This window comes from Sceloporus occidentalis, unplaced genomic scaffold, assembly GCF_023333645.1.
Source record: "Sceloporus occidentalis isolate IW3139 unplaced genomic scaffold, rSceOcc1.0.p SCAF_10, whole genome shotgun sequence".
NCBI classification, from domain to species: Eukaryota; Metazoa; Chordata; class Lepidosauria; order Squamata; family Phrynosomatidae; genus Sceloporus; species Sceloporus occidentalis.
The window spans coordinates 39,431,896-39,455,704 of NW_028316990.1; the positions used below are offsets into that span (position 1 = coordinate 39,431,896).

The window sequence follows — 23,809 nt, forward strand, 5'->3', positions numbered from 1 at the left end:
TCACAGGGGGGTCCCAGAAGAAAGGAAGCAGCGGAGCCAGAGGTTTGCAGCATTGGTGGGTTGTATTGCTCTGCTCAGGCTCTACAATTCATCTCTTGACTCCTGGGGACCCAGTGGTCTTGTCTGGTTCTCCTTCAGTTCCTCAGGGGTCTCAGGTTCCTGGTAAACCAGAAACCACAAGGGATTACAAACCACAAGGTCTTCCACGAGTGGCAGCCGCCTGCTTCTTTGCTGCTGCCCACAGCCATTTTGCCTCTCCTCAGTCCTCCCTTGGGGGGGGGAGACCCCGGCCCCCCTCAGCCATCCTGTCTCGACAAAGTGACCAAAAGACCCCTCGTCTCTCCTGGAACAAATGGGGAGGGGGTGCTTTCTGCCCCCTTGCACCCGTCCCTGGTTTATTGGGATACTTCTGGCCCTGAGCTCCTCTTTACATGTGGGGCGGGAAGAGGGCCCAATGCGTTATGGGGGGGGGCAGGTCCAACTGGAGGGCAGGGAGTCACCCACAGAACTTGGATTGGGCCCTCTGGCATGCCATGTTTGGCCTAGTGCACACACCCTTCAGCATCAAGGAAGGGGCAAAGGCCAAATGTGGAGCCCAGCCTGTCCCCACAGAGGAAAGAGGAGGAGGGCATGGGGTTTCTAGCACTCACCACAGGCTCTTCTTGGGGTGGGGGCTCCCCTCCGCTCTCCAGAAACCTCGAGAAGCTCTCCAGGTCTCTGGTGCCCCGGTACTCAGTCATCTGGTGGCAGAAAAGAAAGTACCATTGGACCCTGAGCCGTTCACTTCCTGTCCTGTGGAGCAGGTGTGGGGGGGAAGGTGCCCTCTTCCCTACCTGGAATTGTGCGTGGGGGGGGGGGGTAATGTGCCATTATGCATGCCTACCTTGCGACCTTGTCCAGTCGGAAAGTAATAGAGAGTGGGGTAGGCGCGGATGGGCAAGTCTGCTACCTCATTGGTGGTGGCATCCATCTCGGCAATGATAATGTTGGCGTGGTCTTGGTACTTCTTGCCCAGCTCCTCCCAGATGGGAGCCATGGCCTTCGAGTGTGGGCACCAGGGGGCATCTGGAGGGCAGAGCCAGCTGAGTGAGAGGCAGAAGGGACACAGACCTCCCCCTCCCCCATGGCACATGGGCTGGCAGGGTGCCTCCTGGCTGAGTTGCCCCTTTCCCAGTCAAGGGCTGCCTTGGAGATGCCATGGAGGCTTTTGGGGTGGGTGGGTCCAAGGGCCACTATGGGAGCCCTTCTGTTGGCTGCCACTTTGTTTGTGGGTCTCCCTCATACTTCAGGCACAGCAGTTCATTCAGGACAAAGTCAGTGCGCATGTGTGCAGGAGAATTCTGTGGCCTTCCAGATGGTGATGGACTGCAAGCCACAGCATCCTTCTGCAAGCTTAGGTTATTGTTGGGACTTACAATCCAAGCACATCTGGGATGCTCTAGGATCAATGCAATTCTAAGACAGACCTGGAAAAGTTACTTTTTTAGACTACATCTTCCAGGATTTCCTGGCCATGCAGCCTGTGAGATTCTAGGAGCTGCTGGACCTCTTATGGGGAGATGGCGGGGGGGCGGAAAGCAGCAGTCCACTTACAGAACTTGACGAAGACATCCTTGGTCTCATCCAGGGCCACTTGCTCAAAGTTGTGGCCCACCAGGACTTTCACCAGCCGCTGATCCCAGTCACCTGGGAGCTCTTCACTCATCAGGTGGGGCTGAGGGTTCAAGCCAAGGCAGAAGGGGATCAGGACCCACAGGAGGAGCATGGCATGCTCTCTGGGTGCATGCAGAGTTCCCTTCCCCTTCTGGTGAGGGAGTAATGGGTGGCTGGAGGCTTGGGCAGATACCTCCAAGTGCCCCCCACCCACTGGGCAAGGAGGGGAAAGGGAAAGGCACGGGTGGTTGGTGCCCACCCCCAACTGCTGGTGGTTATTTCCCACCAAAAGCCTCTGGCATGAGTGCCCAACTGCCCACCCACCTGGACTTTGCCTTCCAGTACTGCCTGGCAGAAGGCGCTGATGGCTGGGGATGACAGACCCTCTTCCGTGCTCAAGCGGTACTTCTTGTTGGTCTCAATGTGTATGAATCGGAGGGCAGGGACCTCATGGCTCTTCAAGCCAAAGAAGTGGAGCAGTCTGGCTCCTTCACCATGGACATCAGCCAAGACAAAGAGGACCTGGCAGTGGGGTGGGCAGCTCTGAGGTTGGGTTTGGGGCATCCCTGCTTTAGTTGCTGGGTTGCTCCCACCTCCATTAGCCCAGATGGCAACAAGGAGAGCACCCAAGGGCAAGGGCAATGCCTGGGGGCAGAATCAAGGGGCTCACCTGGCCCCGGAAGGCAGAGGCTGCGCCCTGAAAGCCTCCCAGGAGCTGTAGCTGGGACTCCACCGTCTTGTCAATGAAGAGCAGTAGGTGGTTTGGGATCTTGGCCCCAAAGATCTTGGAGGAGTTCTAAGGAGAAAGGGCAGGGGAGCCTGTGTGGGCATGTATGTTGCAGGATGCCTGGAGGGACAGGAGGACCAGACCCCACTCCCAGCCCCCAGTGTCCTCCCTCCAGAAAGGCATGGACACCCTCCCCCTCCCTCTGCCAGCTGGGTCTGTCCTCAGGGGCCATGTCCCCCTTTGCTCTGGGCTGGACTCCCAGGAGACTGAACAGACCAAGCTGCTCCCTCACAGATACAGATGCAGGCAACAGGGCAGTCGGGATCTCAGTCGGGATTCGGAGGCTCCTCTGACCTGGTTCGTGAACTCCATCACAAGCTCCAGGCTCTGCACCGCAAGGAAGTGGGCTAGCTCCGCCACCTCCAGGCCCAAATCCTCATCGACTGGGAAGTCTGCCCGTGGAACATCAGCATTGTCCTCGTTGTCCTGAAAGAGGGCACAGGGGTCTTTGCTGGTCCGGAGGAAGGACACAGGCCCCTGTCTCAGCCAAACAGTGGCTGCTTCAGGGAGGAAAGTTAGGTACAGCATCCCCTCCCATGGCACTGGCCCCACCTTCTTCCGAAAGAGGGTCACCATGCCCCCCGAAATGCCATATTTCCGGAAGAGTTCGGGGCAGTCAGTGAGGGCCATGGGCACATCAGAAACATCTCTGGCCACCTCATAGAAGAGACGCACATCCTCACTCTGAAGGTCCTGTAGGAAGAACAGCAGCCAATGTGCCTGTGCCTCATGGCAGCAGCCTCCTGGCTCCAGGCCACCCTTCACCAGACATCAAACCCTCACCCCCCAAAGGTACCCAAGAAGACCCACTTTGGCACCATGAAGTGCCTCAGAGGTGTGTCTCCCTCTCCCTAATAACAGGTGTGAGGGTGGAACCAGCAACGTCCAGAAAGCCCACGGGTGCCCACCAGCCCAGCCATGAGGTGGCAGATGGCGACTCACGTGAAAGAACCCAATCACTGCCACGGCATTGTCATCGAGGAAGGCAGTGGCCTCCGCCTCACTAGTAAGCAGCAGGGCACTGGGCCCAGCTTTCCGCCTCAGCCATGTCACAATCGCCTCGGCCTCTCGCTGGCCTGGCACAGGGAGGGACAGAAGGTGTGGGGGCTGTACAGAGGGGTCTTCCCCAGCTACAGAGAAGAAGGGTGTAGGCAGGGGGGTGGGGGCTATTGTGGGGTGCAGGGCTGCAAGGGGCTGTGATACAGGCAGCCAAGTTGTTCCAGCACATGGCAACTAAGGGACTGGATTTAGCTTGCCCAGCAGCAGCTTCCAGTCCTCCCTAAATGGGCAGCCCTCCCAAAAGCCCCAGTACCCATCTCCCCCTTGGCGCACTGCTTGCAAGCAGAGGCTGGGTGTTTGGCATCTTAACAGGGGCTACCCCACAGCAGTGTATCTTCTGCCCCCAGGCTGGCAGCTCAGGCTCTGTGGCCCAGTGGATCCCACCTGTGTAGTCTGTGGGGTGGGTGCGGTTCCCCTCCCGGAAGAGCTTGAAGGCTGGGTACCCAGCAATGCCAAATTCCTGCTTCAGTTCCAGCTCCTCCATCGCGTCCACCTTAGCCAGTCTCAGCGTGGCCGCAGCTGCCTCTTCCTTCAGCAGAGCAGCTGCCTTGGCATATTCGGGTGCCAGCGCCTGACAGAGCTCGCTCCAGGGGGCATCTAGCAGAGAGAAGGAAGGCTGCTCCAAAGGTGGGATAGCCCAGAGAAACATGGAGGCAGGTGGGGAAGGGGGCCCCTGGGTTGATGGAAGGTGTGCCCACATAGGGGCAGAAAGGGATAGGAGCATCTCACACACAAGACCCCCAGCTTCACGCCTGGCATCAAGCTGCCATGGAGATGAAGTGGAATCTGAGGCTGCAAATCTGGAAATGGCTTGAAATGGCTGCAGAGGCACCACTGGGCAAGCCGGACCATTGGCCAGCTTAGCACAAGGCAGCTCTGATTGGCCCTGTCCTAATGCCTGAGTGGCCCCTCTGCCTCAGGATGCCACGATGGCTGCCAGCTTGAAAGGATAAATTCCAGAAATGCAGAGATGAGGAAGGGCAAGTGGGGAGGCTTAGCTTGGGGGGGGGGCGGCATTGAAACCAGAGAGCTGTGCCCTGGGGCAGCTCTGCTTTCTGGCCAGTAGCCAGTGAAGGTAAAGGGCATGTTGCTGCTTCTGTGGCCAAGGGGGCTTCCCGGAGGGGGCCTGGCGGGAGACTAGCCACTGGCCCTGTCTTTTCCACCTGCCTGGTGTCAGGCCTGCACCCTGCAGCCAGGCAGGCACTGGGTTTGCATGCCCCATGACCCTCCGGCTCGGCTTTTAAGGTGCCGCCTGGCCTGTTTGCTTTTCCAAGGTGCTCCGGGCATTTCTTGTTGAGCTGAGCTGCTGCTGCTCCCCAGCCAGGCAGAGCCTTGGCACATAGCCACAAGCTGCTGCCCCTTGCAGCCCACCAACTAGAGACTCTGCTGGCCAGCTACCTGCCCCCGAACTGGCCCCCAAGCCTCCAACCCTCTGAAAGGGCCACAGGATGCAACCCAAACCGCCCCCATTCCTTCACCCGCACCAAAGCATCTGGCTGCCTCTGCCCAGGTTGGGGTGCTGTGGAGGTGGAGTGCCCCAGAGCCCCCCACTGGTGATTTTGTCTACTCACAGAATAGCACCAGGAGCAGCTGGTATTCCTGCAGCGCTTGGCCAAAAGTGTGCTGGTTGAGGGCCAAGACTGCTTCCTCCTCCTCCTCCTGCAGCTCAAGGTCTCTGGAAAGGTCTCCCCTCACCTCCTCCGGCTGGTTGTCTGCCAGGGTCTTGCCCTTCTGCGCGCCCACCAAGTGCACCAAGGCCATTGCCAGCCACAGGAGAAGCAGTGTTGGGAAGTGGCCCATGATGGTGGTGGCCCAGAAGGAAAAGTGCTGCCCCAGGAAGAGAAGTTACTGTTCTTGCCAGAGCCAGGAGATGCCAGGCAAGGCAGGGAGGGGCCCAGATAAGACCATGCTCACAGCCGGCCCCCTCCTCCTCTCCACTTGCCCATGGATTCACGTGGCCCTTTACAACTGGCTGCAAGGGACCGACTACCTTGGTCAGCCTCTCTGCTTGGCAGTGGGTCTTCAGGGGAGGGGGGCCTTGAGAGGTGGACCCCTGCCATTTGTGCCCAGTCTTGGGGTTGGGACGGAGGTGCCCCTTGAGCCGTGGATAAGAGCAAGACCTTCCTGCTGAGAACAGAAGGAGCAGAGAGCTTCCCAAAGGAGACCAGTCTGGGTCTTTTGCTCCCAGGCTCTGCTTCCATGGTGGGGGGTGTTGGGGGGACATGGAGCAGAAATCGCACTGGTGCCTTGCTGGTGTGGAAGGGTGCAGAGGGGAAGGAGGTGGGATTTATGCTAACATTCCCCCAGCTGCTGTTCCCTCCACAGTCCAGTTTACCCATCCCTTTTTTTGGATGACCTCTGACCCCTGGATTTCCTTTCAGAACTGCAGAGAGAGGCGATTTGGGGGGGGGGGTCACAAGGCTCCCCTTCAGCCTGTTGCACCTCTGTCAGGTAAAGACAATAAAAGGTCTGGGAAAGTGGCCAAGCCACCACATGCCACTTCAGGGCAAGCCTGGAGGTGCCCCCAGGCAGATTCCCTGGCAGCTGTACAGGACATCCTTTCCTAGCCAGCCCTGGAAGCTCTCCTTCTCCTTCTCCAGGGGAGGGAATGGCCAAGGCTGGGGGAGGTGGTCAGAGGCACTTTTGCCCCTCTGGCCAGGTGGACCCCTCCCTCCTCCACTGCCCCCATGCTGCCCACCGAGGCTGCTCAGAACCTGGCACCATTCCATGGAACATCCTGCTCGGCTGGACTCCGGTTTCCGTTTGAAGCCCCCAACGGCTGCCAGGCCCCCTTGGCTGGTCGGGGAGGGGGGAGAATGGGGGCAAGTGGTGAGGCCTCTTGGGGATGTGGGGGGCAGGAGATGGAGAGGCAAGTGGGGGGGCCCACTGGTGGAGGGGGGATTCAGCAGAGAACGGGCATCCCACCCTCCCTAACACAGCTGCAGCACACAAACTGTCTTGGGGGAGACCTCAAGTGCCCTGCCCCCCCCCCCCCACAGCACTAGGGAAGTAACTCTGTTCTGAACCCTCTCCCTACAGGAAGCAAATGTGTGGGGCCTGACAGGAAACCCCATAAAAGACAGGTAAGGCATGCAAGGGACTGGTTAGGGCACACTCTTAGGACTAACATCGACTCCTCTCGCCTGCCTTCCCTGGTGGTGGTGGGGCATGCCATCCATGGAGTCTCCCTCTCCTTCTGTGCCCCCTCTTCTGGCTCTGGGCTGCACTCTCCTCCAGGGGAGGGGGGCAGGGAGGGCCCCTGGTTGGACATGTCTTTATCTGGAGGCCTTTTTCGTCTGCAGCAGCAGCAGGAGGAGGTGGAAGAGGAGGAGGCGGCAGAAGCAGGGGACACCTTGCTGCACATGGTGGCCAAGAAGGGTCACTATGTCCAGGCCCAGGAGCTCCTCTCTGAGGGGGCCACAGAAGCCCTTCACTGTCAGGTGCCAGGGCAGGGCAGGGCAGGGCAGGGCAGGGCGGGCCAGCTGGGTGGCCACAGCTGTCATTGCTTTGGGGCCCCGGGTCTGTTGCCTGCTCCGAGGCAACGTGGGACCCAGCTAGGCCCAAGACAGCCAGAGGGGGCAGAGTCCCAAGGCCTTCTTGTCTTCCAGGACACTGCAGGCCGGACGCCACTCTTCTGGGCCACGGAGAACAAGCACGAGCGGCTGGTGGAGCTCCTGCTGACCCACGGAGCGGACCCATCCACACGCGACCACGTAAGGGAGGCACTTGGAGGAAGGGACAAGTGGGTGGACTGGGGGCTTCAAAGGGGGCCCTGGAAGAGTAGGCAGGGGCCCAGGTTGGGAGGCAAAGAGGCAGAAGGCCAACAGGCCCAGAGGCTTCAGAAGACCCTGTCCATCTGCGGAGAGGGGGAGGAGGGGCTGGGGGTCCCTGGGCATAGCTGGGGACAGCTGGAGTGCCCCTTTGGGGTGGGGGGCATCCATGCCTGCCCCTCTATTTCCCTGCAGGAAGGGAATCTCTGCCTGCACCGAGCAGCCTTCGTGGGCAGTGCCCCCATCGCCCGGATGCTGCTGGAGGCCGGCTCAGAGGTGGATGTCCCCAACAGCCATGGCAACTGCCCCCTCCACTTGGCGGCCCAGGAGAGCCGCTATGAGTGCCTTGTGTGAGTTGGGGAGGGGTCGTCTTGCCACAAAGGGACCATGGGTCACAAGGGAGGGAGACAGGTCAGGGAGGACCCACTGCTGAACATGCCTTGGCATGAGAGGGGGGTGTTGCTGGGTGGGGGGTGCTTCTGGGTCCTCCCCAAGCCAGCTGACCAGATCCAGATCTAGTGGCTCCACATGTATGTGAAGGAGAGTGGGTTTTTAGCAAGCAGGTGGGCAGCCACAAGGCCACTGCTGCAGCCTTGCATGAAAGGCACAGCCTCACTTCTACAGGTGGTGCTGGGCTCCACAGTTGAGAAGGCCCCCCTGAGGCTGGGGGTCCTAGTGGTGCAGCCTAGCCATGGGCCCTCCTGCCCCGTCAGGCTGCTCCTCGCCCTCGGCGCCCCCGTCTGGCAGAGGAACAAAGCCGGCCGTCTGCCCCTGGACTATGTCCAGCGTGGCTCCACATGCTGGAAGGCCCTGCGGGCAATGGCCCCACTGTCGTCGGATCCACCGGTGCCCCAGCGGATCCTCAGCAGGTGAGCCCAGCCGGGCCAGGAGGTGGGCACCGGGGCTGGCACCCCCAAGCCCCTCCTCAGACCCCAGCTCCACCTCCTCTTGCCCCACCCCTTCCCCACAGGGACATCTCCCGGGGCTTCGAGGCGGTGCCCATCCCCTGCCTCAACGGACTGGATGAAGAGGGCCCCCCCGGAGACTTCCTCTATGTCACACAGAATCTAGTCTCAGACTCCGCAGAGGCCCCTCTGGGCGGATGGGCCCGCAGCCAGGTCAGAGGTCGCAGGATGGCGGAGGGGCGGGAAGGAGGTGGCCTCCCCAGCCCCGAGCCATGCCCTGTGGCTGCCCATGTGGCTGCTCTGGGGTGGCAAGGAGGGCCAGCCAGTGGTGTCATCAGGGGCTGGGGTGGGATGCGGACCTCACCAGTTGAGGCTTCTAAATGGGGGGCGACCTTTGGGTAGAAATGGGCTGTGGCTCTTTCCTGTGTCCATTTAGGGGGTGATGTGTGAGGCGAGGGGCCCCCATCTTTAAATAAAGCAAACCTTTAAAACATTTGTAAATCGGAACAAAATGGTCAAATCTTAGCAAACCTTCACTTTAGCCACATGAAGCTAATGTAAACACATTTCAGTTGTGCCTATGGCACTGTGTGGGAGGGGATCCGGGAGGAGGGAGAGGGGGTCCACTGGGGTGCTTGACCCCTTTCTCTGCTCCCTTCCTCCCTCCTTCCAGTGCTGCACCTGTGGCCCCCGCTGCTCCCTGGACATCTGCCCCTGCCTCCGCCGCGGACGCCATGCCTGGTACTCCCCGGTGAGAGAGAGAGAGACCCTCCCTGCCCCCGCCCCTTCTTCTCGGGGGGACCGAGGGCGAAAGACCACCACCCCGGCCTCTCCTCACCTTCCGCCCTGATTCCCTTTCCCCAGGATGGCCGACTGGCCTTGGATGCCACCGGAGAAACCCCTGGACCGGGCCCCGTGTTCGAGTGCCACCTACTTTGCTCCTGCGGCAGCTCCTGCCCAAACCGAGTGGCCCAGAGGGGGCTCCGGTGAGGCGGGAGGACTGCCCCGTAAGGGAGGAAAGGGTCATGCGGGGAGCCCCGGGGGACACATTGCCCAGAAAACGGCTGGCAGGGGCCCTTGCTGACCCCTGTCCACCCTTCACCTGCCCCTCCTCTTGGCAGGACCCAGTTGCAGCTCTACCGGACCCCCAGCAAGGGCTTCGGGGTGCGCACCATGGAGGACCTCCCACCAGGCGCCTTCCTCTGCCAGTGAGTCCCAGGCAGAGACAGGGAGGAAGGGATGGAGGGAGAGACGGGGACCCTCCTCACAGCCTCCCCTTCACCTTCCTCTAAGGTATTTTGGGGAGCTGATCTCCGGTGTGGAAGCGGCACAGCGGGAGGAGGATGCCTACTACTTCGTGGTGGCGACAGAGGTGAGGCCCAGGGGTCATCCAGGGAGGAAGCGGCGGCGGCAGCGGCCCTTGGCCCTTCTCTCGGTGCTCCGCTGACTCCAATCCCTGGTCTCTCTCCCACTCGCAGGCCGGGTGCGAGTGCTGCCTCGATGGGCACTTCTTTGGCAGCGTGGGCCGCTTCCTGAACCACTCCTGCCAGCCCAATCTGTTGGCCCTCCTGGTGGTTGTTGGCAGCAAGATCCCCGGCATCGCCTTCTTCAGCGCCCGCGCCATCCAGGCCGGAGAAGAGCTCGGGTCAGCAGGCGGGGCCACCAAGGGACCGAGGGAGGCAGGCAGGCAGGGGTCCGCTTCACCCGGGGCCCCAAGACCCTGGGTCCGATGCCCCCGATGCCTCCTCGGCTGCCTGAGCCAGAGGGACCCCGCTCAGGTCAGCCTTGCCAGTGAGGCCCTCCGGGGCTGGAGGCCAACTAGCCGGCTCCCGGGAGGATTCTCACAAGAGAAGGGGGCGAGGGAGAAAGCCCCTGTTTCCCAGTGGGCCCCCTTGTCGCCAGCCCCTCAGTCTTCCCTGCCTCCTGTCCCCTCCAGGTTCGACTATGGCGAGGCCTTCTGGGCTGCCCAGCGCCGCCGCGGGCTCTACTGCCACTGCCGCGGCCCCCGGTGCCGGTACCCGCCCTTGCCTTCTCCCGCCGCCCCTCCAGAGACCCCCGGATCCTCCCGGATCCCGCGGCGGGGCTTTGCGCTGAAGACCCCGTGTCGGGGACCCCTCCCCAGGGCAGAAGGGCCCAAGAAGAGGCGGACTGAGCCCCCTGCTGCAACCACGGCACCCAGCCGCTGCCCTGTGTCCCTCTGTCCGCATCCCGCCTGTGCCCCCGAGGGCCAATAAAGCCCCGCTGCGGACATCCCTCGCCTGCTCTGGCCTTTATTTAGGGGGGCAGCAGAGGGAGGGCCAGGCTGGGCCCTTGTGCCTTTGCCTAATAAACGGATAGTAGCCCCGGGAAGGACCTCTGTGCGACCCTTTGCCCACCTGACGCAGTGCCAGGATCACTGGCGCGGCTGGTGTTGCATTATGTGATGCGGGAGGACACATCTTTCTCCTTTGTGTGTGACAAGAGCCAATTCCCTATTTGTGCCTTTGGGTTGTGATTGTGTTCTAATGTTTCCTGGGAACTCTGCTAAGAACCAAGAGACAAGCCTAGCCCTGGCCCACAGACCACCACTTTGAGCAGCTGTGCTTTGCTTCCCCTTCAGTACTACAGCCCCTGAGTCTATGTCAGGCCTGGGATACCTCTTGAAACCTAAGTGAATGCTGTTATTATGTGCTTTCACATGAACACTGGTTTGTGGAATGGCCCAAAGTCACCCTTTCAGTTTCCAGGCCTTGGTAAGAGACTGAAACCCTGACTTACAAAGTCAGACACAAAAAGCTTTGTACCACACTTTGTAATGAGAGAGAAAACTGCCATTAGCTGTGTAGTAGTGACCCAGGTATGAGGCCTGAATACACCACCAAACATTTGATCCCATACAAGAGTCAATTGGAAATCTATTATTTGCCCCCCCAATCACTTCCCCCTAAAGAATGCACCCCCTGATCAATATTTGACCCCATACGACTCACAAGAGGCAAAAGGAGGCAGAGATACTGTTTCCAGCCCTCTTTGCACCTTGTTTTTTACACCTGCGACAACCTGCTCCTTTCCCTCTGCCTCCTTCCAGCATCTGCCTTCAGCCCCTTTCGCTTTCCTCCCAGCTGCTTCCCAGGGCCTCCTTCTGGCTCAACCCTTCTCAGCACCTTCTTCCTTCAGGGGCCCCAGCTTTCCTCCTGCCTCCTTTCTCCCCAGGCTCTCCTTCTGGAGCTCTTCCCATCATCTTCTGCCTCCTTCAGTGACTTCAGCTCTTATTCCTCTTCAGCTCCAATTGACTTCTATTCTATTTCTGGCAGCTTTGGGTGCCCCTTTTTATAGGGTCCCAGCCCAGACCCTTCGGCCAATCAGCTACAAGCCCGCCAAAACCCAGCCCACTCATTGGTCTATGGCTGTGAACCAATAAGAGCCAGCAGAAAGTTAGTAAAGTGTCCTATGGTCAGTTGTCCGGTTGGGCCCTCTCCCTCCCTCCCTCCCTCAGCCCTGTCCATCCGACAGAGTCCAGTATTACAGTGGCTCATGATCCCCCCATCCGTTGGCCTTTGGCCTTTGGCCATGCTGCGGGGATGATGGGGGTTATAGTCCAACACACCAGGAGTGCTGGGATGCGGAAGCTTCTTGGCCGCAGTCTCTCCGCTGCCCAGGCCAGGCCTCCTTGATGCCGGGTCCCTGGCCTCAGTCTGAGGGAAGCCTTCCAGCTCTGGAGAGGCTTAGCCTTCGGGCCACGCTGATTTATGCCTCCTTTTATGTCCCGTTTCGGGCAACGTTTGCCTCAGGATTTCGAGGCCGGAGCTCTTCCCGCCGCGGAGCGAAGGGCCGGCAAAGGGTCCCTAGCTCCCCGGACACAAGCCGCATGCTTTGCAGCCCTGGCCTGGAGCCCTCCTCCTCCTCTGGAGCAGAGTCGCAAAGGGCCGCTGGCGGCAAGAAGGAGGACGGAGAAGCCCAGCGCTGCCCCGACGGAGGGAGGGAGGGAGGGAGGGAGGGAGGGCGGCCTCTGACTGGCGGACGGAGGGAGGGAGGGAGGGAGGGAGGGAGGGAGGCTGGCCAGACCCGCCTCCGCCGGCCGCTGCTGCCGCTGCTCTGTCTTCCCGGGCTTCTCCGCCGCCGCCGCCGCCGCGTCATGACCCTGGGCAGCGCCCTTCTCCTGCGCCCCGGGAGCGGCCCCCGGCTGCAGCTGCCCTGCCTGGCCAAGGCGAGGAGGCGCCCTTCCTTTCCCGGTGCCAGGGCAGGGAGGCAGGCAGGGAGGGAGGCCCTCCTCCGTCTGTCCCCGGTCCAACCGCCGCTCTCTCTCCCGCGAGGCAGATGGAGCGCCTGGTGGTGGCCATGCAGGACCCGGACATGGGCGTCAAGCTGCGGAGCCAGCGCCTCCTGATCACCGTCATCCCGCACGCCGTCACCGGTGAGGCCCGAGGCCGGCCGGGCTGGGGCTCGGGGGCTGCAGGGTCCCCTCCGCCGGGCCCTGACCCGCCTCCTCCTCCTCCTCCTCCGCAGGGAGCGACGTGCTCCAGTGGCTGCTGCAGAAGTACGCCTTCTCCGAGGAGGGTGAGTCCGGGGGGCGGGCGGGCGAGGGCAGGGCCTGGCGCTCGGGGCAGAGGCCCACAGAGCCCCGGGCCTCTTCTCCCGGCGAAGATCGCCCCTTCTCGCTCGCCCCGGCTCTAGAGTCCCTCCACTTGGGCAACCTGATCGTCAAGCACGGCTACCTCTACCCGCTGAAGGAGCCCCGCAGCCTGGTCCTGCGCCCGGATGAGTCGCCCTACCGCTTCCAGGTCAGTGGGGCCCAGGGCAGGCCCCCTCCGGGGCTCCTGGGGACGAAGGCAGTCTGCCCAGCGCCCCTTCTCTCTCTCTCTCTCTCTCTGGCCCCAGACCCCCTACTTCTGGATGAGCACCAAGTGGCCGGCCACCGAGCTGGATTACGGTGAGGAGCAAGAGGCCTCCCCTCGGCACCCGGGGAGGGAGGGAGGGAGGGGGTCAGGGCTCCAGGCACCCCGAGGCTCTCTCCGGAGGACCCCGGGCGCGCCAGCAGCCTCCAGTGACCCTCCTTCCCTTCCTCGCTGCCAGCGGTGTACCTGGCCAAGAAGAACATCCGGAGGCAAGGGGAGCTCGTCGGCCACGAGAAGGTGAGGGGCCACGGCGGAGGGAGGGGACTGTGTCTGTGAGAGAGAGAGAGAGGGGGGGTAGACCTGTGGGTCTGATCTGGGTCCCCCCGAATGCCCCCTGCTCTGCTCTCCTCTCCTCTCCTCTCCTCTCCTCTCCTCTCCTCTCCTCTCCTCTCCTCTCCTCTCCTCTCCTCTCCCGCAGGAGGACTACAACCGGCTGCACAAGAGGATCAACCACACCTGGGACTTTGTGGTGATGCAGGCGCGGGAGCAGCTCCGGTGAGCCCTTCCTTCCTTCCTTCCTTCCTTCCTTCCTTCCTTCCTTCCTTCCTTCCTCGGGTCCGCTGCCCTGCTGCCCATCCAGGGCCCTTGGAGGCCGGGGAGAAGAGGCCCTGAGCCCCTGCCCTCCTCCCGCAGGGCGGCCAAGCAGCGGCGGAAAGGCGACCGGATCGTCATCGAGTGCCAGGAGCAGGCCTACTGGCTGGTCAACCGGCCCCCGGTGAGTCCTGCTCAGCAAGAGAGGGGCCGGGCGGCCTCCGACTGCTCTGCCGGATGGCCTCGCAGTGGGGCTGCCTGGGCTCCCCAGGGGCGCAAGGGGCCCTGGCGGGTTGCTGCCGGGGCCTGCCTTGGCCTCCCCTCCGCCTGTCCGTCCCTCCAGGTCCCCTTGGTTGGGGGCTGCCCCCAAGGCAGGCAGGCAGGCAGGCAGGCAGGGAGGGAACCGGGCCCCGACCCTGCTCTCTTGCTCCTCCAGCCTGGCGCCGTGAACGCGATGGATCAGGGCCCCGAGCGGAGGAACCGCCTCAGCAGCCGGGTGCAGCTGGTAAGGGGCTGGGGCTGGGGGGCCTTTGGGATCCCTCCCTCGGGAGGGCGGCTGCCCCGGCCTTTGTGGCCCTCTCTGCGTGTCGTCGGCCCCACTAACTCTGTCCGTGTGGGTCGGAGGGGCAGCTCCCCGGCCCCTCCCTTGACCTCTGTGCCCAACGTCCTCCGTTGTCGTCCTCCTGCGGAGGGTGGGCTTCGGGAAGGGTCTTGTGTCCCTCCGTCTGTGCTGGGGAACGGGGGGGGGGGCGCTGCTGGGTCCCTGCCTTCTTCTCCCGGGGCCCCCTTCTCCTCCCCACCGACTCCAGGGCCCTGACCTCTTCTCTTTTCTGTGTGCTGCTTTGTCCGTCTGTCCGTCCACGTAAGTCACTAACACCAGCTCCGATGTGTAGCCTGTGACGGGGGGGGGTCCTGGCTCTGGGGGGCTGGGGGCCTCCTGGGAGGCGCTTCGTGGGGGAGGGAGAAGGGCGCTGTGGGAGAGCCTTGGTCCGGAGGCCTCAGCTGACCGGACCGGGGGAGGGAAGGGGAAGAGAGGGCCACCCTGATGGAGGAGGGAGAGTGGGGGGTTGGGGGGTGTATACGAGGGTCCAGCCCCGGGACGGAGGGCGCTGGGGCTCCGGGTCAGGCTCCTGACCTCCGTCCTTCTCTCCTTCCCCAGGAGAAGAACACCGACTTCTACAAACGGGAGGTGAGGGGGGCTTTGCAGCGGGGCTCCCGGGCAGGAGCGGTTGCTTCGGCGGGACTCTGCCGGAGGGGGGTCTCCCTCCGCCGTGGGCCCCTCCCGAGCCTCCCCTTCTGCCTCCCGCTCCAGATCCGCTACTTCCGCGCCGCCATGGGCCGGACCCGCGTCAAGTCTTCCGTTTGCCTGGAGGGGTGAGTGAGTGAGTGAGTGAGTGAGCGGGGCCAAGGGCCTTGGGGCTGCCGAGGCCCGAGCCAAAGGGCCCCTGGACGGGTCAGCCTGGCCCAAAGGGAGCCGCTCTTCCTCCTCCTCTTCCGCAGGTACCTCAAGTTCAACGAGCAGTACGTGCCCCACGACCCGCTCATGTCCGGCTGCCTCCCCAGCAACCCCTGGGTCAGCGACGACACCCTCTACTGGGCCATGAACGCCCCCGCGTAAGCCCCGGCCGCGGGACCCTCCTCGGGGCGGAAGGGAAGGGCCTGCGCCGCCTGGACCCAAGAGCCTCTCCCTCCCTCCCTCCCTCCCTCCGCAGGGCGACGGCCCCCACCAGGCTGCGGGTGGAGCGGTGGAGCTTCGGCTTCGGGGAGCTCATCGGGGACTCTCTGGGCCGCGTCCAGCTCCTGGAGTTCCTCAAGAAGGAGTTCAGCGGTGAGGCTGCCTCCCGGGGGCCGGGGGCCGGGGGCCGGCGAGTGGGGCGGGGGCCTTGGCAGCTGCTGACCCTTCCCTTCACGCAGCCGAGAACCTGAGCTTCTGGGAGGCCTGCGAGGAGCTGCGCTACGGAGAGCAGGCGCGCATCGCGGAGATCGTGGACTCCATCTACCAGTGAGCAGCGGGCCCCGGCCAGGGAAGGGGGGCTGGGGCTGGGCTCCGGGCCGCCCGGCTGAGGCCCCTGGCTCCCCTCAGGCAGTTCCTGGCCCCCGGAGCCACCCGCTGGGTCAACATCGACAGCAAGACCATGGAGCGGACCCTGGAGGGCATCAAGACCCCGCACCGCTACGTGATGGACGACGCCCAGATGCACATCTACATGCTGATGAAGAAGGTGCCCAGGCGGGGGGGGGGGTCCTGGGGGGTCCCAGGGGGATCGTGGGGGCCCTATAGCTGACCCTCCCTCCCTTCCTCCTCCTCCCGCCGCCGCCGCCGCCGCCAGGACTCCTACCCCCGGTTCCTCAAGTCGGAGCTCTACAAGACCCTGCTGGCCGAGGCCCTGGTCCCGCCGGAGACCAAGAGGCGGTGAGCATCGGGGGAAGGGAGCCCTAGGCGGGGGTCGGGGGTCTCGCTCCGCCCGCTGAGCCCTCTCCCTTCCCCCGCAGCGCCTTCCCCTTCGTCCGCAAGCAGCGCCACGCCAGCCCCAGCCCGGCCTCGCTCCTGCCGCCGCCTCCGGCCCCTGCTCCGGCTCCTGGTGACGCCGAGGACCGAGCGGAGGAGGAGAAGGCCGCGCTCCCGCCGGCAGGGCCCCCGGAGCAGCAGGACGGCGGCGCCTAGTCCGGGAAGCCCCCAGCCCCTCCGCCGCCGCTCCGGAACGGGAGGAGGAAGCAGCCGTACGGGCCAAGGATGCCCCATGCAGCCCCTGCCCCGCAGGAATGGCCAGTCCTCCCCGGCCTTTGCCCCAGGGCCGCCGGCCCCTCCCCGCCCCGGTTCCCTGGCAATAAAGCCCCTCTTTGCGCCCAACCAAGGCGGTGGTCTCGCTTCTCGGGGCTGGGTCTGGGCTCCTCTTCCTTTGGGCTGCTTCGGGGGGGGGGGCGCCGTGAGCCCAGGGGAGGCCCTCGGGGTCCTGAGGCGGCCCTGCCCCTTCGCGCCTCGGGGCCGGCTTCTCCCTCCCTCCCCAATTCCTGGGCCTCTGCCGCCTGCCCTTGAAGAGGTTGTGCTCGCCCCGCCCCTTCTGCTTCCCTCCCGGGAATTGGCATCCCTTCCTGCCCTGCCCGCCTCTCGTGGCTCCCCGCGTGCCAGGCCTCCAGCTGCTCAGCTGGGGCTCCCTCCCTCGGCCCCGCGGCCGCCTGCGCTGCTCTTCCGCCGCGGAGGGGAGGCCTGCTAATCCCAGCCTCTCTCTGCCAGGAGCAGATGGCCGGGAAGCGCCTTAAGCCTCTGGCACCCCCCTCCAATGCCCCCTGGCACCGGCCCAGAGAGCTGCAGGGGCTCCCAGGCAGGTGGCCCAAGCTGGCGCCAGGAGACGGCCCCCTCCGCACGCGCTCACCCATCGGAGGCCGCAGCAGGGCAGCGGCAACAGCTGGCGCGTCCACGGAGAGCCTTCGGGGCGAAGGGCAGGCGACAAAGGCCAGGCAGGCTGAGGAAGGCAGCGTGGAAGGCTGAGCCAGGCCCCCCAGCCCCAGCATGCCCACCGCCAGACTTGTGGCCTGGAAGGACCAAGGCAGAAGCCTCTGGGGCGGAAGACGCCTTGGCATTACTGTAGAAGAGCCCCTTTGCCCCCGATTTGCCAGTCTGCTAGGAAAGTATCCCTGGCCTTGCTTTCCCCAGCCTGGTCCCTTAGCCCTGATCGCCTGGGCAGTGGCCTCCCCGAGCGGCAAGAGCCCAGGACAGGGCTGCCAGACTCGCCAAGAGCCCAAGGGAGGCACTGCTGGCAGAGGCAGCCCAAGAGCTCCAGGGGAGGGCAGCCTGGGGCCAGAGAACGCCCCAAAGGGGCTGGTGGCTCCCAGGGAGGCAGGCAACTGGTATCCCACCCCTTTAGAGAGGGACACCCTGCCACTCTATCAAAGGCAGAGAGCCCAGGGAGAGCACCCCTTCTCAGTGCTAGGCCTCCAGCCCCGTTCCCTCCTCCACTGTGCCCTCTTTCCCCTGGAAGCCCCATGCCCTCCCTCCCTATCCCAGGAAGAGGATGCAGAGTCCTGCCAGAGCAGAGGGAGACCACTAGTTTATTCAGCCCTGGCAGCACCAGCAGCCAACCCACATCCAGAAACACCCCAGTTGCCAAAAGGTACAGTGCCCCCCCCCCATCTCCACCCCAGAGGCAGCCAGAGACCCAAAGGAAAGCACCCATCCTGAAGGGCAAAAAGGCAGCCCAATCTCTACTAGCAAAGGGGGGGAGAGGGAGAAGTGAAGAGTCCTGCAGATCTCTTGCTGGGGGAGGACAGCTGAGCCCCTGGAGGGGGAGGGGAGAAGTCACCCAAAATGGCCCTAAGCTGCCCCCTCAGTCTTAAAAGAAATGGTGAGTGCTGCAGACCAGGGTAGGATGCCTCTCTGGAAAGAAGTGGCAGAAACTCTTCAGGCGGCATGGAAGCAAGTGTGCTCACTCTGGTGGCATCATCATCAGTCCAAAGAGAGGGCAACGAGGTGCAATGCCTTCAGGCAGCAGTGGTGCCTACTCCCCCCCCCCCCCAAAAGACAAGCCCTCTGGCCACAAGGCTACTCCTTGGTTAGGGCAAAAGGCAGAAGGCTTCCTGCCCTATATCCTGCCTAACCTGCCCCATGCTAGTATGGACACAGACATGCACGCGCGTCAGTAATCTCTCGCTCGATCACGGTCCCCCTGCCTCCGGCACCATCCTAGGAAAGGGAGCCAGCCACAGATGGAGGCTGGCAGGGTGGTACTGGAGGCAGGCTGAGTAGTCAAAGACAGGCGCACATGCACACGCAGCCCCTGTGCTGCCCCAAAGCACCCTTGGAGCTGGACTCAGGCTGGCAGCTCCAGGCAGCTTTCACTGCCCCCACGTGTCTTTTGCGCACGCACACACAGCCCCTCCACAAGGCCACCTTTCATGTGCCCTGGCTCACGGGAGGCTGCGGTATCTCATCCGGAGGAGCCGCTCCCGGACGTTCTGTTCAGTGTCTTGGGCCACCTGGCTGAGCCAGACCACCCGGCCGCCAGCAACATCCTCCTTCAGCTTCCGCTTTGTGAGCACCACATGCCCACTAAAAGTGCCGCTCGCCTGGGGCCCGGTCAGCAGTACATAGCAGGCGTGTCGGCTCCGCTCAAAAAGGACCCCTAAGTGTGGAAAAGGTGGTCAGGTGGTGGTGGTGGGGAGGGAGGGGGTGGGTGCTAGCGCCTGGAAGGCAGGCAGGAGGCGGCCTTACCTGCAAAGGCAATAATAGGCTCTGTGCTGTTGCTCATCTCCAGGAGGACATTGGGGAGGGAGGGGTGGAACAGGTAGAGGTGCTGCTCCTGCGGCTGCAAGGTTTCATCGGGTGACCCCTGGAATCGAGAGAGACAGAACTCTGCCGGACAACAGCAAAGGCGTAGCCCTGGCCGAAGGGAGGTCTCTGCAGGGACGGAGCCAAGGGGGGGGTTCTTGGGGTCCGGACCCCCCTTCCATTAGAAAAATGAATGGTGTGTGCTGCTGTGCCGCCGCGCTCAAGCCCCATTATAATGGTGGCACTTAGTCTGAACCCCCCCTTCCTAAAAATCCTGGCTATGTCCCTGGAAGCTCCCCTGTGCCCATGATGGCAGAGCTCAACAGCCCCCCACAGTCATCCCCCAGATTTTGACTTTTTAACAACTTATTTAATAAACAAATCCATTATTGTCTGCTTCTAATTACTTCAAGTATAATGCTTTAGTTTTTACAGTTTTCCAGAAATGACCTGATCGCAAGGCATTCGCACCAGCACATCCCATCCCCTTCCTGGGCAGAACCAGAGCCTCCTGGCTATTCCCCACAGGCCACAGAACCAGCCCCCTTTCATGCCTTTCCCCTGCAGGAAAGCTGGGCCACCTGTGTCTCCTGGTACCACTGTGCAGCTTCTGCCTCAGGACCATTATTCCTCTGCCCACGAATCCACCTAGACAGCTCTAAGACAGCGTCTTCCCAGTGCCTTGCCAGAGCCCCTGGAACACCCACCCTGCCAAGCCCCTTCTCTACTCACAGTCCTGTTTGTGTTTTCTTGGTACCGGCCCCAGAAGAGGAAGGCAGATCTGTGATCAGCTGTCGGGAGGGTGGCCGGACGGGGGCTCCCTGCCTCTGGGTGCAGCAGCTCCACCTCCCACTCGATGTCCCCGGAGGTGCCCTCCACAATCTTCACCTGCAGACAGATGCACCCCCAAAGGTCACAGGTCTACTTTCCCAGCAGCTGCTGGCTCAGCCTGTTCCCCACCAGCCACTGAAGCTGGCAACAGGCCTGCCAAGCATGGGAGACAGAGTGGGACTGCCTCACCTTCTGGTTGCTAGCCCTTTCTGCTTCCTCCCAGACAAGGCAAGGAGACGTCAGCCCCACATCAGTCACATACCTGGGGAGGGCCAGTCTCCAGGCCTCCCTACAGAGAACTGCAGCCCCCGCAGTCACTCTGCCCCTCTGCATCCTGCTGGGTCCACAGCCCCACGTGCCTCATGAGCTCAAGCGCTGGAAAGATGGCCTGAGGGTCAAAGGGCCCCCAGGGTTTGCCCCTAGGCCTTAGTCCAGTGCATGGACATAAGGGACCCTGGGACTGAGGCAGACGTTATGCTGCTGCCCCAAACAGTTTCCCCACATAGTCAGTGCCTGGTTTTGCTTCTGCAGTTAAAATCGAGCTCTGAAAATAGCTTCTGGTGTTTATTATACAGCTTCACAGTGTGTAAAATCCCATTATAATGGAGGACTTCTCTAGGTGGAAAATTTGCCTTTGAATGCACTTGTTAACAAACAATCCAAGCCCCCCTCATTCACCCCCTCCCTCAGGCTCTCAAACCAACCATTTTCTTCTTGGCTGAAACTTGGCTTTCAAGGATAACATCAACCTCGTCAGGATCGTAGGCCCCAAGGACAGGCTCCCTACAGGAGGGGCATAAGAAGGCCCACATGAGCCACAGGCCTATTTGCCACAAGGCCCCCAGACCTGCACTGCAGAAACACAGCTCCTGGGGTCCCCTTCCCTACCCTACCCAGCACCCAACAGAAGCAGCACCCCAACAAATCCAAGCGGGGTAGCATGGCCCGCCTGCACTCCTCTTTCCCCCAGCTGGCCTTGTGTGGCAGCTCAGAGGGGGCCATGGATGGCAGTTTAGTTGCACCCAATCCAGGAATGGCGAGGGCAGGCAGGAGGCACTAAAAGGCTCAGGACCAAGGCATTTGGCCCCTAAGCACTAAGAAAGGCTGTCCTTTCTTGACAATCCCCACCCCTCCCATAACCAGCCAGTTAGGTGCCAGTATTACCTCAGGATATGGGGGATGTCAGTGACCCACACGGAGCCCAGGTGCTGCCCATCTACCAGCTCCAATGTGGCTGAACCTGTCACCAAAATGTTGCTTCCTGGCTTCCTGGTCATCTTGGTCAGAGAACGAATTCCTCTCAAGCTAAGTGAGGTAGAGGAGAACAAATGCTAGGAGAGATGAGAGGATATGCTGGGGAAGAGCAGCAGGAACGCTGGGAGGGCAGCCCCTTTTCTTTCTACCACCCCCAGAGCTGAACATACCTGAGTAGGGAGATCTGGTGAGTGACGCTCTCAATAGCTGCTTCCCAGTGGGGGTCCTCCTTCAGGCTGGTGCTTGGATGGGCCGGCAAGGGCAGAGCCATGCGGTAGATCTCCTTCACGGAGTAGCCAAAGAGGCCTTTTCCTGAGCCAAGAGAAAAGAGCCCAGTGAGCTGAGCAGCCCTGCCTGCGAGAAGAGAGGTGGGGGGGGGCTGTGGTTAGCCTCCCCTTCAAGGGGCTGGGCTTCCCCCGTTCTCCAGAAGCCCCCATGACTCACCAGTGTAAAAGAGGACATAGTGGGCACCCTTGGATGTGACATGCATGAGGTGGCCCAGGCAATTTGGCAGCTGTAAGGTAACTCTGGATCCGATCTGAGTGCCATCTGTCCCAGAGTAGAAGGATCCTATTAGCTGTAAACGAAATGGGAGACAGGGCAGGCAAACTCCTTGTGATGAAAGAGTGTGTGGCTGGTATGGCCCCTGTTCTCACCTCCCCCATTTTGGTACCTTTCAGAAAATGCAAGACATGCCAGCCCCTTTACCGCCATCTTTCTGTTCCCCCAAAGGGCAACCATGGCACAACTTGGCAACTGAGGAATGAAAAAAGACCAGCTAGACTGCTCTCCTTGCAGGCCTGGCCCCGCAAGTGAGACAAGACCTCCTTTTAACCCTCCCCAGTTCTGCAAAGAGTGCTCCCATGAGGAAAAATGCTCTGCTCCTGGAAGGGAGGCGCCCACTGCACCTGGCCTGATCCTCCTCCTGGGTTCTGTGGTTCACCGGTTGTTCCTCAGGGCAGGAGACACTGATGCTGCAACAGACCAGGAGCAGCCCTTAGTGTCAGAACCAGCCAAGCCTTACCTCCTCTCCAGCTTCTGCGAAGACCAAAAGATCCAGCGCTCCCTCCTTATTACTGCTGGGGACCTTGAGCAAAGGACTCAGCACAGTGGAGTTTGCGGTGAAGTTGGCCGTCTCCTGCCACAGCGTCTGGCCTGCAGAGCAAGCAGAGCAGCCCTTCAGTCCACAAGATGGCTGCCAGGGCCAGGATGGAGGCACTGCCTGCTGCAAACCTCGCGCCTCCTCCCTGAAACCCCAGTCCCTAAACACTTTATGCAAGCTCCCAAGCAAAGCAGACAAGCACATAGATAAGCAGATATAAACCCTGCCTTCTGCTTCGTGAAGCTGAATGTTTATTCAGGGCGCCTCCTCTGATCTCCAGCCCACGCGCAGAAGGGAATCACGGGATCAGATCCAAGACGTTCCACGGCCAAAGGTTTTCTCTTGACGTTTAAGGCAGGCAGTTCATGTGCAGCAAGAATCCCCCGGAGCTGCACTTGAGGGCTGCCTTTCTGCCCCTTGTATCAAGACTGGCCTGGCGTGGTGCCAGCCTGGTAAGCGTGGCCTGTGTGCACCAGCCCCACCACCATTCACTGGCAGCCCTGACCCACCCCAAACACTGCCACCTTTAGCTCCGTGAGGACAGCTCTCCTTCTGCAAGGACAGTGCGGAAGGATTGCTGCCATTGCTGCCGCCTTCTTTTGAGAGCAGCTTCTGAAGGAGGGGAACCCGCAGCCACCCCCAAATCCCTGCAGAGGGAAGGGAGGGAGGCTGGCCAGGCCCCTTTTGCGCCGAGCGTCATGGGGACGCCTCACGGAGAGAGAAAAGGCAGAGGCAGGCGGAGAGAAGGTCGGAGGGAGGGAGGGAGGGAGGGAGGGAGGGACGGGGGGCTCCTAGCGCCCACCTGTCTCCAAGTCGAGGGCTGCCAGGGGCCCCGGCCTCCCCAGGAGGAGGCAGGCCGGCTTCCCGCCGTGCTCCCAGGCGCAGTCCAGCAGCTGCAGGTCTTGGGCCACCGGCTTCACCCAGAGGAGGCTGCCGTTGGTGCCCGCGTGGGCCGCCAGGAAGGCGCAGGGGGAGCGCAAGCCTGGAGGAGGAGGAGGAGGAGTTGGAGGGCTCAGGGCCCGCTGCAGGCCCCCGTCTCCCGCCGCCCAGGGCTCTCCCCGCCGCTCCCGATCCTCCTGCTCCTCACCAGCCTCCACGCAGGGCTCCTTCCAGCGTCGGCTGCCGTTCCTGCCCCCGGTCCCCACCGCAGCAGCCCTGAAGGCGAAGAGGGCATCCTGCACGCCGTCCTTGTCTGCGTCCGCCAGCTCCAGGAACGGGAAGGCCGCTGCCACGAGGAGAGAGACGGGGGTCATCGAGGGAAAGAGGGAGCAGCAGCAGAGGCGCTGAGCCCGGGCCTGGCTTTATGCTGCCGGTCCCGCGGAGGGAGAGGGGCCCGTGGCCGAGGCAGCGCCCCTCGCGACCCTTGCTGGGCCTCACCGGCGGCGTCGTAGGAGCGGCTCCAGGCCCTTTCGGAGCGCGGCCTCACCGGGCAAGGGACGGCGAAGGAGAAGGCGAAGACGGCCGCCAGGCTCAGGAACAGCGACGCGAAGAAGGCCGCCGTCCGCCACCGCGAGCGCCGCCCTCCGCTGCCTCCGCCGCCCGCCTCCGCCGCTTCCGCCTCCGCCTCCGCCGCCGCCGCCGCCTTGGGCTCCTGGTTCCTCAGCGGACGCGCCTCCGCCGTGCCCTCCATGGCGGCGCCCTCGGGACGAGGCCCGGCGGCGCAGAAGGGCCGGGGCCTGGCTTCCTGTCGCTGGCGAGGAGGGAGGCCAGCCGGGCTCCTCCAAGGGCGCATGCGCAGCCGCAGCGCCTCTGTCCCGGGCGCCGTCCGCTGACGTCA

General features: G+C 62.7%; 4 protein-coding genes across 15 annotated transcripts; 2 read left to right on the forward strand and 2 right to left on the reverse strand.

Annotated features, from left to right (window-relative positions):
• Positions 1-55: 55 nt before the first annotated feature.
• On the reverse strand, positions 56-6,473 carry PDIA2 (protein disulfide isomerase family A member 2). The gene is made up of 11 exons (XM_089540396.1): positions 5,071-6,473; positions 3,884-4,096; positions 3,383-3,516; positions 2,993-3,133; positions 2,735-2,866; positions 2,324-2,449; positions 1,978-2,175; positions 1,594-1,714; positions 884-1,065; positions 651-740; positions 56-159 (listed from the first exon to the last, which is right to left on the reverse strand). The coding sequence occupies exons 1-11, from the start codon at positions 5,297-5,299 to the stop codon at positions 82-84; spliced, it is 1,644 nt and encodes a 547-aa protein (XP_089396522.1). The 5' UTR covers positions 5,300-6,473; the 3' UTR covers positions 56-81.
• Positions 6,235-10,408, forward strand: LOC149306594 (histone-lysine N-methyltransferase EHMT2-like). Its single transcript, XM_089540912.1, has 11 exons — positions 6,235-6,328; positions 6,539-6,582; positions 7,108-7,212; positions 7,465-7,619; positions 7,983-8,138; positions 8,240-8,387; positions 8,848-8,925; positions 9,039-9,160; positions 9,296-9,382; positions 9,468-9,546; positions 9,653-10,408. Exons 1-11 carry the CDS (start codon positions 6,316-6,318, stop codon positions 10,406-10,408), a joined length of 1,743 nt encoding a protein of 580 aa, XP_089397038.1. The 5' UTR covers positions 6,235-6,315.
• A 1,830-nt stretch (positions 10,409-12,238) lies between these two features.
• RGS11 (regulator of G protein signaling 11) lies at positions 12,239-16,328 on the forward strand. 12 transcript variants are annotated; one of them, XM_089540636.1, is made up of 17 exons: positions 12,242-12,360; positions 12,471-12,567; positions 12,660-12,710; positions 12,828-12,934; positions 13,032-13,083; positions 13,227-13,285; positions 13,467-13,543; positions 13,682-13,763; positions 14,016-14,084; positions 14,739-14,768; positions 14,892-14,953; positions 15,080-15,193; positions 15,292-15,407; positions 15,494-15,581; positions 15,663-15,801; positions 15,910-15,992; positions 16,073-16,328. In XM_089540636.1, the coding sequence occupies exons 1-17, from the start codon at positions 12,289-12,291 to the stop codon at positions 16,242-16,244; spliced, it is 1,470 nt and encodes a 489-aa protein (XP_089396762.1). In that variant the 5' UTR covers positions 12,242-12,288; the 3' UTR covers positions 16,245-16,328. The 12 variants fall into 12 exon arrangements, with proteins under 12 accessions (XP_089396756.1, XP_089396750.1, XP_089396751.1 ...); XM_089540634.1 differs by having other exon boundaries at positions 12,241-12,360; positions 14,739-14,953; XM_089540635.1 differs by having other exon boundaries at positions 12,660-12,934.
• A 1,283-nt stretch (positions 16,329-17,611) lies between these two features.
• FAM234A (family with sequence similarity 234 member A) lies at positions 17,612-23,780 on the reverse strand. Its single transcript, XM_089540637.1, has 11 exons — positions 23,410-23,780; positions 23,120-23,257; positions 22,835-23,014; positions 21,955-22,085; positions 21,375-21,507; positions 21,101-21,242; positions 20,841-20,981; positions 20,381-20,459; positions 19,578-19,733; positions 18,789-18,906; positions 17,612-18,699 (listed from the first exon to the last, which is right to left on the reverse strand). The coding sequence occupies exons 1-11, from the start codon at positions 23,762-23,764 to the stop codon at positions 18,485-18,487; spliced, it is 1,788 nt and encodes a 595-aa protein (XP_089396763.1). The 5' UTR covers positions 23,765-23,780; the 3' UTR covers positions 17,612-18,484.
• Positions 23,781-23,809: the final 29 nt, after the last annotated feature.